The sequence below is a fragment of the Camelina sativa genome, chromosome 2 (assembly GCF_030686135.1).
Source record: "Camelina sativa cultivar CO46 ecotype springtype chromosome 2, ASM3068613v1".
Taxonomy (NCBI): Eukaryota; Viridiplantae; Streptophyta; class Magnoliopsida; order Brassicales; family Brassicaceae; genus Camelina; species Camelina sativa.
This window is the reverse complement of record NC_141881.1, coordinates 2,438,231-2,452,480: the sequence shown is the minus strand read 5'-3', so window position 1 is coordinate 2,452,480 and position 14,250 is coordinate 2,438,231. Positions and strand designations below refer to the sequence as shown.

General features: G+C 37.0%; 3 protein-coding genes across 10 annotated transcripts; 2 read left to right on the top strand and 1 right to left on the bottom strand.

The window, feature by feature from the left end:
* The first annotated feature begins 468 nt into the window (after positions 1-468).
* LOC104715315 (thioredoxin H2) lies at positions 469-1,475 on the top strand. The gene is made up of 3 exons (XM_010432733.3): positions 469-746; positions 848-970; positions 1,176-1,475. The coding sequence occupies exons 1-3, from the start codon at positions 600-602 to the stop codon at positions 1,305-1,307; spliced, it is 402 nt and encodes a 133-aa protein (XP_010431035.1). The 5' UTR covers positions 469-599; the 3' UTR covers positions 1,308-1,475.
* Positions 1,476-5,358: 3,883 nt separating this feature from the next.
* Positions 5,359-8,749, top strand: LOC104715299 (nardilysin-like). 2 transcript variants are annotated; one of them, XM_010432720.3, is made up of 11 exons: positions 5,359-5,826; positions 6,110-6,234; positions 6,309-6,661; positions 6,747-6,896; positions 7,006-7,182; positions 7,284-7,487; positions 7,587-7,690; positions 7,766-7,919; positions 7,998-8,098; positions 8,191-8,364; positions 8,461-8,749. In XM_010432720.3, the coding sequence occupies exons 2-11, from the start codon at positions 6,195-6,197 to the stop codon at positions 8,537-8,539; spliced, it is 1,536 nt and encodes a 511-aa protein (XP_010431022.1). In that variant the 5' UTR covers positions 5,359-5,826; positions 6,110-6,194; the 3' UTR covers positions 8,540-8,749. The 2 variants fall into 2 exon arrangements, with proteins under 2 accessions (XP_010431022.1, XP_010431028.1); XM_010432726.2 differs by having other exon boundaries at positions 5,461-5,826; positions 7,287-7,487.
* A 143-nt stretch (positions 8,750-8,892) lies between these two features.
* On the bottom strand, positions 8,893-12,902 carry LOC104715269 (ascorbate transporter, chloroplastic). 7 transcript variants are annotated; one of them, XM_010432699.3, is made up of 13 exons: positions 12,476-12,902; positions 12,092-12,160; positions 11,891-11,998; positions 11,659-11,814; positions 11,351-11,566; positions 11,077-11,268; positions 10,839-10,976; positions 10,570-10,671; positions 10,270-10,335; positions 10,156-10,186; positions 9,770-9,913; positions 9,350-9,501; positions 8,893-9,189 (listed from the first exon to the last, which is right to left on the bottom strand). In XM_010432699.3, the coding sequence occupies exons 3-11, from the start codon at positions 11,990-11,992 to the stop codon at positions 9,816-9,818; spliced, it is 1,101 nt and encodes a 366-aa protein (XP_010431001.1). In that variant the 5' UTR covers positions 11,993-11,998; positions 12,092-12,160; positions 12,476-12,902; the 3' UTR covers positions 8,893-9,189; positions 9,350-9,501; positions 9,770-9,815. The 7 variants fall into 7 exon arrangements, with proteins under 7 accessions (XP_010431001.1, XP_010430995.1, XP_019089201.1 ...); XM_010432693.3 differs by having other exon boundaries at positions 12,092-12,186; positions 12,476-12,868; XM_019233656.2 differs by having other exon boundaries at positions 10,020-10,186; positions 12,092-12,868.
* Positions 12,903-14,250: the final 1,348 nt, after the last annotated feature.

Genomic DNA, 14,250 nt, shown 5'->3' with positions numbered 1-14,250 from the left:
TAAAAACAAACAAACCATATCATAACTACAGTAATGTTCAATAATGATCCCCCTCCACCAATGAATTTAGCATATTATATATTCAACAATGACAGATTACAACACATTTATAATTAAATTTCAAAAAACTTTCTGTGAGATTTCTGAAACAAAGATTTAAAAAATCTTACAACAAAATAAAAAATAAAAATCGAAAATCGAAAGGCTAAGAAAAAAGAATCTAAAAAAATTTGTAGTAGACAAAATCTACAACAATCCATGGCTGTAAAATAAAATATTTTTATCAATAAAATTGTTATTGGTTCGGTAAATATGAAAATCAGTTTTAATTCGAATTCCGCTTTGGTATTGCGGTTTATTAAACATGATAAATTATCGGTAACTTTATATATCGATTTTTGGTATCACCATTTCGGTTTGGCCTGATTTGGTTTGGGCCGGTTTGTTATTATCCACCTTTAATCATAGTTGACCAAGATAGTTTTAACTTTTAAGTAAACGACACACTGTTTAAATGTAAAACAACGACACGATCCTTGGACCAAAGAAAGGAGCGTCGTTGTTAAGCAGAGAAGAGAGAAGAGAGAAGAGAGAAGAGAATGGGAGGAGTTCTATCATCTGTGTTTGGAAGTGGAGAAGATGCAGTTGCTACAGGGACTGAATCTGAGCCAAGTCGCCTCTTCAAGTTTAGCTCTTCAGCTCGGTGGCAGCTTCATTACAACGAGATCAAAGAATCAAACAAACTGGTATGTCTCTGACTCAGATTCGATTCAGTGTTTTTATGTGTAATACAATCAATTTGGGATTTTGATTGAGATTTTTGGTTCTCTGTGAATTGATTAATAAGCTGGTGGTTGATTTCTCGGCTTCGTGGTGTGGACCATGTAGAATGATTGAGCCTACGATTCATGCCATGGCTGATAAGTTTACTGATGTTGATTTCGTCAAGTTAGATGTCGATGAACTTCCTGTAAGTATCTCTCTCTATATATCAAAAAGTCTTCATCTTTGTTTTGTAATGCTAATCTGCGAGCTGTCTAAAACTGCAAATCACTAGGATTCTGTTTTCTGTTTTGTTGAAGTTAGGTTCAGCGTTTTCTGCTTCTGGTGGTTATTTGAATTGTATTGAGAAACAAACAATTTAAACTTACTGCATGACTTAATAATGTTGCCAGGATGTGGCTAAAGAGTTTAATGTGACGGCAATGCCAACCTTTGTGCTGGTGAAAAGTGGTAAAGAGATTGAAAGGATCATTGGAGCCAAAAAGGAAGAACTTGAGAGGAAAGTTAGCAAACTCAGGGCATAGTGACCATTATTAACACCGACCTTCACCAATAACCCCATTATTTGTAAACTCAATAATAAATGGTATGTTGTGGGGGTGGGGGGGAGGGAGTTGTTCTATACTTTCCGCTTAATGTAAAACTTTTTGTGTGATGCCGTGATTGATTAAGATGGTCTGTTGATTTGCTTAGACTCTCTCTTCTTCTTTAGCATGGTTTATGATGCAAACTTCCGAAAGACAATTTCAGCCATGAAAGTATCTGACAATTCATTTTTGTTCATGGTCTTCAAGCTTACCCTTTATTCAATGAGCATTCCACTAAAAGTGTAACGAATGATATCAAGTTGTAAAACCAAAATGACACCATTCCAACGCGATGTGATTCCTTCATAAAAGCAAAGCTCCTGCGACGTTGCGTATGCACCATGGAGCTTTTGCATTTATGAACATACATGCATTAAGGAAACTGACTCTGAGATCTAATGATGATATTCTTTCTTTCCTTGTTCTTTTTTGGCAATAGTTGAGCTTAAAATGCCATGACAGCTTGTAACAATGATTGCCATAGGGAAAAATATAGATGATTTCATTGCTGGCCAGAACCCTTTTTAACTCCCCAAAAATATCAATCACCTTCGTGAATACTCTGATATGCCACTTCACCTTGCTTTCAATTTGAAGCCACCACCACAAAAACGTTATGGAGCCCATTTGTTGGACGAATTGGGGTGAGAAGAAACTAATATACTGCCTGGTCTTAATCCTCTGTAGGCTGTGTTTGAACCTAAACCACCAGTATTTTCTGAAATTTCCCTGCCATAAATATGTAAAATAGAGATGTATACCACTCAAGCAAAGCACAAAAACAGCCTTCATCATCACACTCAGAGTATCTGCAAATGGAGTATGATGCAGAACATGAGAGTTGTTGTTGTATGATCTGCTCCAGTTCTCTTTGAAGCATAGAATCCAGCTCAATCTCCATTTCAATATCACCAATCTTAGGCATTGAATATACTAGTATAGTAAACAACATAGACGAAAGAGTTGCAGATTTTCTTGGAAGTGTATGTATGTGCTTAGATTGCCATATGTGCCATAGCTGGTATTTGACAACACTACAGAGAAACAATGTCATGTTCTTGGAATCTCTTCCCGTAATGCTAAGTTCCATCTAAGCTGAGAAAAGAGAAACTGTTCCAAAAACTGCAAACGGTGGAATGGTGTCACCTTCGCCAGAAACTTCACCGGATAAGAAACACTAGCGGCAACAACCTGTAACTCTGGTGCAAAATCGCCTCTTGAATTCACATCGCTCTGTTTCATGATCAATTTGAGATGCTTCTCGTTCATTTGTGCCATCAATCGCTGTTTAAGTCTCCACTTGTGCTTCACTTGGAACTTTACATCGCCAATAGTAAGCTGTATTAGTAATGTAGCACGATCTGTCGAAGCTATGCCGAGCACAACATCCCCTGTTAAGCTAACTTCATACCCTGAAAGCTCTTATGATGGTCTAGGTTGTAACAAAAGTTTCTCATACACCTTTGGAAAAGATATCGAGACAACGTGCCCTTGTATAACCAACCCACAACTGTCTTTTCCTCTGAAACTAAAACTCTTGTGGCTCCTCTATGTTTGAACTTGTACCACAAGTATATGGTTTTTTTCCACAGTGGTATTAAAGCAAACACTTAGTGCGCAACATATTTGAGCTGTCGACTTAGAGGCTGCGGCACCATATGATTCTTCTTCATGAACGTCAATCACACAGTGAGTTGGTTCTTTTACCAACATCACGTCATGTGCCACAGAAAACAAGAACAAATTGATAACGTATCGATTAGAACACGTGCTTCTTGGAGAAAAGTGTTACGATTTCCATTGTCTTTGCCACCTGACTCTTGGTGTTGGTGGTATCGGTGAATGGGCTTTCACTCATGTTGTAAATCCATATTGTATGTTATGTTAATATTGTCTGTTTAAAATAATTGACAAAGTTACCAAACAATTTTTAGAAAAGGATGAAATGTCTTATATTCTTATTTATGAATGCATCCCACATTTTTTTAACATTTTAAATTAATCCATCCACTTTATCTAATTTTTTTTTTTTTTTTGGTCCCAACATCCACTCTAGATTATATACAATATAAGTACTTAAACTAACAAGAGAGAATTTCAAAAATACCTCTTTTACAATACCATTTTTCAAAAATAGCCCATCTTCCAAATTTTACCAAAAAAACCACTAAAAATTTGTAAATTTTCAAAAATTTTGTGTAAGCTTATTATATATATCTACACAAATTACCTTTATATGTATGTAATTGTTTTTTTATATTTTATAAAAAAACCTTTTAAAAACTGTTTAAAAATGTTTTAAAAATCTTGTAAACCTTTTAAAAACTTTGTAAAAACCTTTTAAAATGTTTTAAAACTTCATAAATATTTGGATCTAGTCTATAGGGTAGTAGTTATTATCTAGAAGTACCTTGTGACCCATATAAAACTTTATGATTTTTCATATTTAAAAAGGGGTATTTTTGAAAATTGATAGATGAAAAGGGTATTTTTGAAAACGGGTACACCAAAAATGGTATTTCTCAAAAATTCTCAAATAACAAACCAAATTAAGATTACAAAACACAAAAACACAACACAACACAACACAAGAAAAATATTTAATTTATTTTTAAAAAAAATTGTGCTGGTAACCGCACGTAAAAAATCTAGTCATATATATATAATCGTAACTAAAAGAAAGATTATGTAAAAATATATAATCGTAATATTCATAAGACATCTACTGTAAAATGCTGTGTTTACTTGATTCTTTGAATTTGTTTTACATAAAGCTCATAGTCATAGATCTTACTCTGTATTGTATTCTTTTAGTATGTATGTGACTGTGACTATGTGTATTTGTGCCCGTAACACATATTTGATACTACTTAGACCATCTCAATCCTTCATATAATTAATGACAATGTCTTTCCACAAACAAAATATAATATGTAATGTAACAAAATAATTATTATTTCAATATTTAAGTGTTTTTAAATTGAAGACACGATGTGTTTAATTTCTTGGTAGAGAAACACTTTCTCCATTTAATTATTAACTAGGATGTATCCCGTGCTATAAAGCATGAATCAACATTTTTCCAAAAATTATAATATAATAATAAAATTATTTTTATATTGTTTTTTTTTTTGTTAAAGGATATAATCATTGTTAAATTGTTTTAAGAAGTTATTTTGTTTGAGACAGTATTTACTTAATATTACAATTCTTTGGTAAATATACATCTATCTTTCTCAATACTAATTATTTTAAAATATTTTAGTATTTTACTTTGTTTGATGTATATTACAATTTTTTTTGTTTGTTGTATTTGCATCGTTATTTTATGAAATATTTTAAAGTATTAATGATAATATCATAATTGTAAGCAAATAAAATTTATTAATTTATCAACTATATAAATTTAGTTTTACCAGCCCACCGATGTGGAACATTAAACACACATTTTTTCTTCATAGATTGAGTAATATATCTTCGTTTTTAAAAATTCAAATTATGCAGAAAAAACTATACATATTTATTTATCATATGTATTATTTGATAATTCAAAACAATTTGTAAATGAAATAAAAGAAAGATGATAAGAGAATCACAATTGAAAATCTTAACAAAATCTTCCAAATATAGTTATTAAAAATAATCATATTTTATACTTAGATATAAAATTTTACTTTTTAAAATTCTGATTGATTTATAATATATTAAAATTAATTAGTAATTTTTGTCCATAATTTGTTTTAATTTTTTGTCGTCTCATAGTACAAAGATAGGAAACTAAAGGAAATGTCTTATATTCTTATCTATGAATGCATCCCACATTTTTTTAACATTTTAAATTAATCCATCCACTTTATCTATTTTTGTTTTTTTTTTTGGTCCCAACATCCACTCTAGATTATATACAATATAAGTACTTCTGGGTTAAGTACAATAAAAGTATAAACACTTTTGGGGTTAAGTACCTCTTAAATTTTCAGAACCGCCTAAGAGCATCTTTACTGGTGTTGCTCAATGGGTTGCTCAGTATTTTTGTGGTTCAAAAATAAATCAAAAACCTTTAAATATGACCATTTAACATAGAACCGTTGCTGTAGGAGGGATCGGAAGCAACCCGGAAGCAACCCATAAAAGTCATACGTGTCAAGCTCTGGTTGGGTAATGAGAAAATAGAAAAGACAATTTTTTTTTTCCCATTTTCTTCTTCTTTTTTGCGACTCTCTCTCTCTCACTCTCTTGACGGAAATAGGCGATTCTTCCCTTGAATCAATTGATTTTTGACACCAATTTTACACTTTCCCCTCTTTGAGTTGTTTCGTCGTCTTCAGCTCTTCATCGGCCGTTGTACTTTCCAGTGACAAGAAAGAGAGAGTTCGGAGAGAGAGAGCGAGACAAATCCTCATCGTCTTGGTTCTTGTTTCTTCCTCGATCTCTCGATCTTCTCCTCTGATTTAAGGTAAATAAACCATCTTCTTCTCTACTCTTTTCTCTAATTTCTCTATGCTCTGTTTTTTTGCTGCAACAAACAAAAAAACTTCTCTGTTTTGACTTAAGCAATTGTGTGTTGGGGTTCTCTAGTGGAAGGGAAATTTTGCTTAGGTTATAAGTGGATTGCTTTAATTAGTTTAGTATTAAATATATGATTAGTTTATATTTGAGCAACTTAATAGAGTTGCTGGAGTAAAGATGGTCTAACATCTTAGTTTTCCAGAGCCTAACCAAAAGTATTCTTTGTGCAGTTAAAATGCTGAAGTATCCCGTGCAGTGTGTTGTTTCTGCCCAGGAACAATCCGAAATCTTATAAAAGAGCTCACTCCACAAAATATGAGGATTGACCTTATTTCAAGTTCATTCAAGGCAGCAGGTACAATAAATATCCCTTCTTGTTCATATTTTTTTATGACTGAAATTTTCTTACTGTATCTTTTTTTCTTTCAGAGTGTCGAACTGAACCCTGGTTCAAATCACGTTTCATAGAAGAACAAATTCCACTTGAGTTCATACAAATGTGGAATGAAGCTCCTGAAACTTCCACGTCTCTGAAGCTAAGTACTTCAGAAAACCAGTTCATTCCAAGTGCCATCAAGCTTAGAGTGACCGCAGCTTCTGTTCCTAAGTGTATCGTGGATAACTCATTGATAAAGATGTGGCACAAATGTAATGGACTAGACCTATCATATGTCTACTTGTGCATAAATCTGAATGGTGGGAAATATAGTGTCGGGGATCAACTTATGATGGACCTATTTACAGAACTTTTAAGGGACGACTTAGACCAGCTCATATTCGAGGTGAGTGGAGAGATGGTTTTGTACAGTTGTCTTCAATATTGTATTGGGAAATTGGTCTATAACACGTTTACATCTTTGTATGCAGGGCAAGAAAGCAAAAATTTCTAGCTCATTGTCAATCTCTGACAATAGACTGATGTTTCAAGTTAAGGGCTATAGAGAAAAATTACATGTCTTCTTCTCGGAACTTTGGAAGAAGTTCAAGTCTTTCTCTCCAAAGTCTAAAAGGTTTGAGGTATGTTTTATACCGCCACTTTACAACATCACCCCATATTTTGTTCTGACATTTTGCATTAATGTATCTTTATGAGAACCAATGGAAAACTAAAAAGCTTTTTTGTCAGATTATCAAAGAGCAGGTGGCAAGTGAACTTAACAACATGGATATCAAAACTCAATCTGAACATTTGTTATTGCCAAACTTATACGAAGGTTCATATGGTGTGCATGAGAAGTTGAATGCCCTGGCCCAAATTACTTTTGACCATCTGGAAAGTTTCATTCGTGCTTTGTGTTCCCAGGTAATTCGAGACATTTTAGGATGAGATGTGCTTTGTGTTCGTGCTTTGCTTTATTGATTGAGGAATTTGACTACAAAACTTTGTTTATTGTTCCTTTGCAGCAGGTATCCATTGAAGGTCTCTGTTATGGTGATGTGCTAGAAAAGGAAGCCGTTGAGATTTCAGAGTTTATTGAAAGAACGTTGGAAGGGCCAACCCCTCCAAAAGTAGGAAAGAAAAGGCGCATAGTCTGTGTTCCGCATCGTGTGAGATTTAGAAGAGATGCGAACGCGATAAGAAAGTCTGCAAATAACTCTATTGCCAAGGTATAACATATTCAACTACTATTGCCTTGTGGAGAGTAATTGAAAATTTTGGACTATACTATGTATTTTTTGTAGTCCTAAATGAATTTCTCTTTGCAGGTTTACTTCAGAATCGGTAGGAAAAAAGACCTAAATGAGGAACTAGGTGCAATGTTGGCTCTCTTCGACAGTATCGTAGATGATTTACTATTTGATCAGCTGAGGTTAGTCCCAAAACTGTACTAGCTTCATAGTTTTGAGGTTATTTGCATTAATAACTTCAAATGTACTGTCTTTAGGACACAGGAGCACCTTGGTTATGAACTTACTTGCGATACGGACTTGACGGGTGGAGTTTGTGGATTTTATATTTATGTTGTGTCTTCAAGATTCAATCCCAATCATCTATTGAGGCGGATATATAACTTCGTAACTAACATTAGGTCCTTCCTGGTAAGCTCGTATAAGAAAGAAACTGCTATCTATTTGTTTTTGCTTGGTATATCATCTCAGATGGTGTTAAACTTATAGGAAAACATGGAAGAAGAAATATTCGAAGACTACATAGTTAGTACTAGTTTTAAGTTGTTTGACGGCCTAGAGTCTACATGGAATGAGATTGTTTGCCAAAGGTAATACGTTTGCAGCGTGAAGTCATTAACTGATCAACTAATACTTTTGCAGCGTGAGAGTGAAATCTCTAATAACTGATCTTGATTTCCAGGTACAAATTCAAATGGCACAAGAAAGAACAAGCTGAACTTATTAAGATCCAGAAAGAAGATCTCATCAAATGGTACAACAAGTACTTTGTGGCATCATCTCATAGTTGTCGTAGAGTTGCTGTATGTATCTGGGGATCCAATACCAACAAGAAGAACAAGAAGACTTGTGAAAGGTAACTGTGGCTGGATATGATGGTGGATGATGTCTACTTTATGATGATGGATGATGTCTGTTTTAGGGGAGCTTATGTTCTTACCTGACCTTGCAGGAACTTGAGAATATTTAAGAAGCTCCAGTTAAGTTCAACGAAACTGAGGAAGATGAAGTGGCTTTTGAGCAAACGCTAGGCAACGAAACTGATGAAGGCGTTCGCTTACTAGCAACTGTTTTCGATTTCTCTTTTGTTGCTCATGTATACAAAGTTGTGGGGAAAGCTTTATGACTTAAACTTGCATTGCTTTTTGACTTGCCTAAACTTGCATTGCTTTTTGACTTGCCTTTTTATGTTATGAAACTATGAGAAACCTTTTAAGTACTACTATACATACACTTAAACAGTTAAACGCCTCTTAAAAGGATTCGGTATTCTCTCTTTCTTCTCTCTCTCTCTCTCTCTCTCTCTTGGCGGCCTTAAGTGGACTTTCAACGTAAACTGGAATATAAATTCATGCATAGATAAGGAAACAAGTACACAAGGTTGTGATGGGAGACCCAGAAATAATTAAACAGCTTAAAGAAAATTAACCATAGTTTTTACATTAAACAGACACATTAGAGTAATCACAAATCCCAAATGTTGTCGTTTTCATGAAAAACAAAAGAGCTACTACATAGATGAAGAAGCATAGGAATTACAGGGAAACTAAAGAAGAACAAATCTGGACATGTGGGAATCTCATGTTCAGCTCTTGCTCTTGAAAGGAATCGCCCTGATGACGAGCTGGTGATAGAGCGCTGCTAGAGCTGCTCCAATGAATGGTCCAACCCAGAATATCCACTGCAACCAACCAGCCACACAAAACAAAATCCAAAAAAATTAGAATATATATCAAATATTATGTTTTTGAGTGAGTGGTCCTTTTTATATGTTCAAAAAAAAAAAAAAGAGTGAGTGGTCCTTTTTATATGTGTTGTAAGAAGAGGAAGAGTGTACTCACATGGTCGTCGTCCCATGAGTGTGGTCCTTGTTGTTGACAATTGCGGCTCCAAGGCTTCTAGCTGGGTTGATTCCGGTTCCGGTTCCGGTTATTGGAATTGTCGCCAAGTGTACCAAGAACACTGCAAATCCGATTGGGAGTGGTGCCAATATCTACAATAGAATTATTATTACTCATCATCAACCGGAACTAATTGGCTCATCAACAACCAATTGGCAATTGGCACCAATTAAACCGGGAGAACCCAGCGACGTACTAGTCTAGAGTCTAGATAACTTATAAACCGGAACATTTTGTAGAAGAAACTTGCTACTTTATGAAACAGACCAGCGAACCATTTTCACACATTTGACCTCGCTATCACAGATCAAATGTATAGCAGAGAAATAAATAAAAAAATATATATAAAGCTTTGCTCACACGATTTCACTGCAGCTAATTTGATAAACTTGGTTCGCGGTCAGGTCTAGTCGAGAATCTTCTCTCCGGTAGCGAACAAGTTCCAGACCAGAGTTCCAATTAGATACAGTGCCTCTGCTACTTTGAACACATCATCCCATGAGCCTAAATATTTTGGTACAAAAAAAAAGCAAGTCGTTGGTTAATAATAGTAGACAGGATATTCAACGGATCATAATAATCACAAAAGAAATCACAATATCCACACAACGTCCACCCTAGATCATAATCATAGGCCCAAATCTGTGTCTGTATGATTGGCAAGAATGTGGATATAGATTTTTAAAAAATATCTCGTTAGAGGATGTAAGCAGTAGCTGCAGTGCCAAAGACACCAGTGAGGACACCTGCTGTGTGTGAAAGTCCTAAGAGCATACCCTGCGATCCAAGGCATAGTTAATGAAGTCGAACAAGTTTGTTGACAAAGTATTAACAGAGAGAGAATTTTGATGTTATCTCACAGCGTATCGTGGGCCAATGTCTTGATGATTAGAGTAGAGACCCGACTGAGAGAATGCATCCGAGCCCTGTCGGGGACAACATGAGAGTCTTTATGTCAGAGCTCTACACAACTCATGATAAGGTTTTTCAAGGAAGAGACAACTGTCTGTTTTAGTTGCCCGACATTGCATTTATGTTATGTTAAATTATAGTTGTACTCTCTGAAGAATAATCTTTGTGTCGGCACGGCCGGTGTGAAATCAAAAACCGCAAACATGTTTTTAACAGTTCCAAACCATATGATATTTTGACACCAATACCTGACTGCATGCCATGCAGAGAACCGCCATTGCTGGAGTTTTGACATGGCTCAGCTGACTCAGGAAGAAGGCAGGACCCAGAAAACCAATTGATTGCATAATCTGCGACATTGAACAGTTTATTAGCAGTAAGTAACAATTGGAATAGCCTTGATTGATTCATGAAAATAATAATAGTCTATTGTTATAAAGCCTTTGTTGTCACTCCTATAACTGAAAGCAGCATAACAAGTCTGGCCTTTGAGTTAGTAGAAGAGTGTATTTCTTACCTTTCGAACGTTTGTAATTGATAAACCTCTGCTCACTAGAGTATCAGCAATCCAACATCTAATATTAGCGAAAATAGCCATGGTTAGCCATGGCAAGACGCATAGGAGCCCAGATTCAGTGAGGTTGAACTTCAAGACCTGCAACGTGACCAAAGACCAACAATAGAAGACAAGATTCTTTTCACTTGTTCTTAATCATATTAAAACGTAAGAATATAAGTGAAGTTGAGATCCACGCCTGATTGTAATATGTAGGCATCCATGTCAATAGTATGAAAGTTCCCCAATTATGGCAGAAGTGGGAAAATATGAGAGCCCAGACAGGGGGTTCAGACAGTATTAGCTTCCATGGAATAACAGTAACAGGTTCCCGTGGTTTGCTACCTCCGAGTATGACCTTCTTTTCTTCTGCACTTAGGTCCGGGTCATCCTTGGGAGAGCATACAAGTGTTTTAATAAATAGTTCTCTTGGAAGTTCGTAGATATCAGAATCTTGGGGAGAAATTTCATACATATTTAAGCCATAGCATAAACCATATACTTCCAAGGGAGCCAAACGAATAGAAAACAGATCGCCATCCGAACTTGTGGATTAGCAGAGGAGAGAATGCCAATCCTCTAACAGAACCGAGATACATGCCACTATAGACAAGTGCAAGCGATCTGCTTCTCTCTGAGACAGGGATCCATTTAGAAAGCATGTTGTTCATAGCAGGCATAGCAACACCCTGGAACAAAGGTAGACAGAACCAGCCAGTGAGAAGTTGTACAGGTCTGAGACAAGTCTAGGAAGAGAAAAGAGATACAGAAAGAGGCCAACCTCGCCAATGCCCATGAACGCCCGCACGACAAGCAAAAAAGGGAGACCAAGTCTCGCAGCGATAGGAGTCATAATTGTGGCAAAGGACCACCAGACAACACCAAAACCTAAAACCACCTTTCCGCCAAACTTGTCTGCCCAAATACCTCCCAGAATCTATATTCAAGAGAAGATGAGCACGGTATAATAACAAATCACATGTTACATAGAGTGATTGTAATATAGAACTGACCTGAGTAAGTAAATAGCCCCAGAAGAAAGAGGACTGAATTAAGCCAACAGTTGCACTGCTCCAGTTATATTCTTGTGACATGGGAAGAATGGCAATGCTCATGTTCACCTACCACAAGCATTTCCATTAAGTAAAGACAAAGTATAGTAAAAGTATACACCCTTCAAATTCGTACAAAAATAAGCAGGACATAGTACTTACACGGTCCTGCTACCATAAATCTGTTGGAAACCACTGCACAAGTTTTGCCTAATCTCTGACAACCATTGCCTACAAAGTAATAAAATGCAGCAAAACTTGGGATTCCAAAACACCAATGATTTTGGATACCAAAGGTAGATGAGAGAATCAATTGTGAATGTTTGCACAAGACTTAAAGAAAGTTATACTAAAATTCTTCTTCACTGAGAAATTTCTTCAACAAAAACCAAAGCAATGCACACATTAATGATATCGCCTCTGTATATAGAGTAACTAGCTAGCGAGATTTTGCTAGGGTCTCAAAGCCTATCGATTCCACTAATATATATATATAATCCGATAAACAACCAGGAACCCTAATAAAGTGAAAGAGGAGCAAGATACCTGAGCCGATGAAGGAACCAAAGTTCCGGTTTGAAATCAAGCCACCAAGGGCCATGTTGCCTTTTGCTTCTCAGAATAAATAAGGCTCAATCAAGGGAATTAGAAGAAGTGAGAGAGAGATTTTAAGCTTATTCCATAGAAGCGGAGTAAACGAAGCTTTTGAATATAAAAAAAAAATCAGAGGAGAAGAGAAGAGAAGAGGGGGATAAAGCCGAGAGAGAGAGAGAGAGTGAGAGAGAGAGAGAGAGTGAGAGAGACGCTGAAGCGGGAAAAATCACTCACTAGACTAGTGGCCATATGGGGAACCAGAGAAGAGGCAAAGGGTGGGTCGATAAAGTGACCCGTGGCACATCATCTTCTACTCGTTGGAACCTCCGTTGCTCTCCCAATTACGAACCTACCCCCCTTCCCCATGTCTCCCTTTTGTATTTCCTTTGCTAAACTTCCAAGGGTATTATTGGTACTTGGCGTGGAAAATATCTGAGCCGTTACAGCCGAAGATGACCTCACCCCTTGCCATACCCAAAGAAAAAGACAGGTAGGTTTAGGTAAACTCAAGAATAAAACACTGACACGTCACTATTGGGCATCACCACGATCTTGTAAACCCACACCTCGTCTTTCTACTTGACAACCACACCGACACACCCACAGTAAAGTAATAAGACGAATGAATCCCTGCTCGGTAGATTCTCTAGCTGTGTCTCCAGCACTACTAGACAAATAATCAAGTATGCCGACAATAATTCACCGCCACCTGAATATCAACCTTCTTTTTCGTCCAAGAATCTCTTGTAACTTGACTCTTAGGGAAACTTCCACAAGATAGCTTATTCCAGAAATGGCTTTTCCACTTAGCAATCCTCCACAGAAAATCATCAATACGAGCGTAATAAAACAAACAAGTACCATGCGTTCGCATATTCTGATTCTCCGTGTCATATGCTTTGCAAGCCGCCAACTCAACCTACTTGACTTGTTTTTCCCCAGCAAGCTTACCAAAACCTTGAATCTCGCAACCCTGTCCATCTCCAATGAACAGCGACAATTAGTTTATCCTGCCATGAAGGCTTCTCGTAAATCTTATGTACCTGGCAACCATGCCCTTGCCGGCTCATACCTACTGCAGCTCTCTTTCGCGGGACTCCAGCACCACCAGCCACACGATCCTGGCGCATCAGCCACACATTCATGACCGCACCTGATGTGATCGTCGGACGCCCTGCGGATCGGTCAGATTCGGGCGCTCTCGGTCAAGTCGAGCTACGAGCGACTTTCCTCGGACAAGGCTCGGTGGTTCGTCTTTATGGAGGAAAGGAACGGTGGAAACAGAATATGGAAGCAAAGGAACAAGTGGGTTGAAAGATCTGGCTTTGACCTCGTTGTGACCGAGAGGTTACGAGAGGCTTCAAGCGCTGCGAGAGGTTTTGGTCGGTTGCAATGCGGAACAACGGTGGACACGAGAGGATGCGATGCGGAACAACGGTGGACTCGAGATGATGCGATGCGGAACGACGGTGGACTCGAGCGGTTGCGATGGAACGACAATGGTTAACGAAGGTGGATCGAACGACGACACGAGTGGTTTGGCTCGCCACTCGATACGGTCACTAGCAAGCGACAAACCCGGTTCGAGGTTTGCTAGGTTTCTCTCGATAGTCAATCCCGGATTGAAGCTAAAGAAAGGAGTGAGACAAGATCAAAGAATCTCTCTTTGAGAAATGTTTTTAATTTCATTCAAGTCTGAAGTCTACAAAGGGCTAAGAGAGAGTTTA

Coding starts and splice junctions, on each gene's coding strand:
- LOC104715315 (XM_010432733.3), top strand. CDS start 600: ATGGGAGGAGTTCTATCATCTGTGTTTGGAAGTGGAGAAGATGCAGTT. Junction 747..847: donor TCAAAGAATCAAACAAACTG/GTATGTCTCTGA, acceptor TTGATTAATAAG/CTGGTGGTTGATTTCTCGGC. Junction 971..1,175: donor TAGATGTCGATGAACTTCCT/GTAAGTATCTCT, acceptor TAATGTTGCCAG/GATGTGGCTAAAGAGTTTAA.
- LOC104715269 (XM_010432699.3), bottom strand. CDS start 11,992: ATGAGCATTGCCATTCTTCCCATGTCACAAGAATATAACTGGAGCAGT. Junction 11,815..11,890: donor GGGGCTATTTACTTACTCAG/GTCAGTTCTATA, acceptor TCTTGAATATAG/ATTCTGGGAGGTATTTGGGC. Junction 10,187..10,269: donor ACATTGGCCCACGATACGCT/GTGAGATAACAT, acceptor CTTGGATCGCAG/GGTATGCTCTTAGGACTTTC.
- LOC104715299 (XM_010432720.3), top strand. CDS start 6,195: ATGAGGATTGACCTTATTTCAAGTTCATTCAAGGCAGCAG. Junction 6,235..6,308: donor AAGTTCATTCAAGGCAGCAG/GTACAATAAATA, acceptor TTTTTCTTTCAG/AGTGTCGAACTGAACCCTGG. Junction 8,099..8,190: donor AATGAGATTGTTTGCCAAAG/GTAATACGTTTG, acceptor CTTGATTTCCAG/GTACAAATTCAAATGGCACA.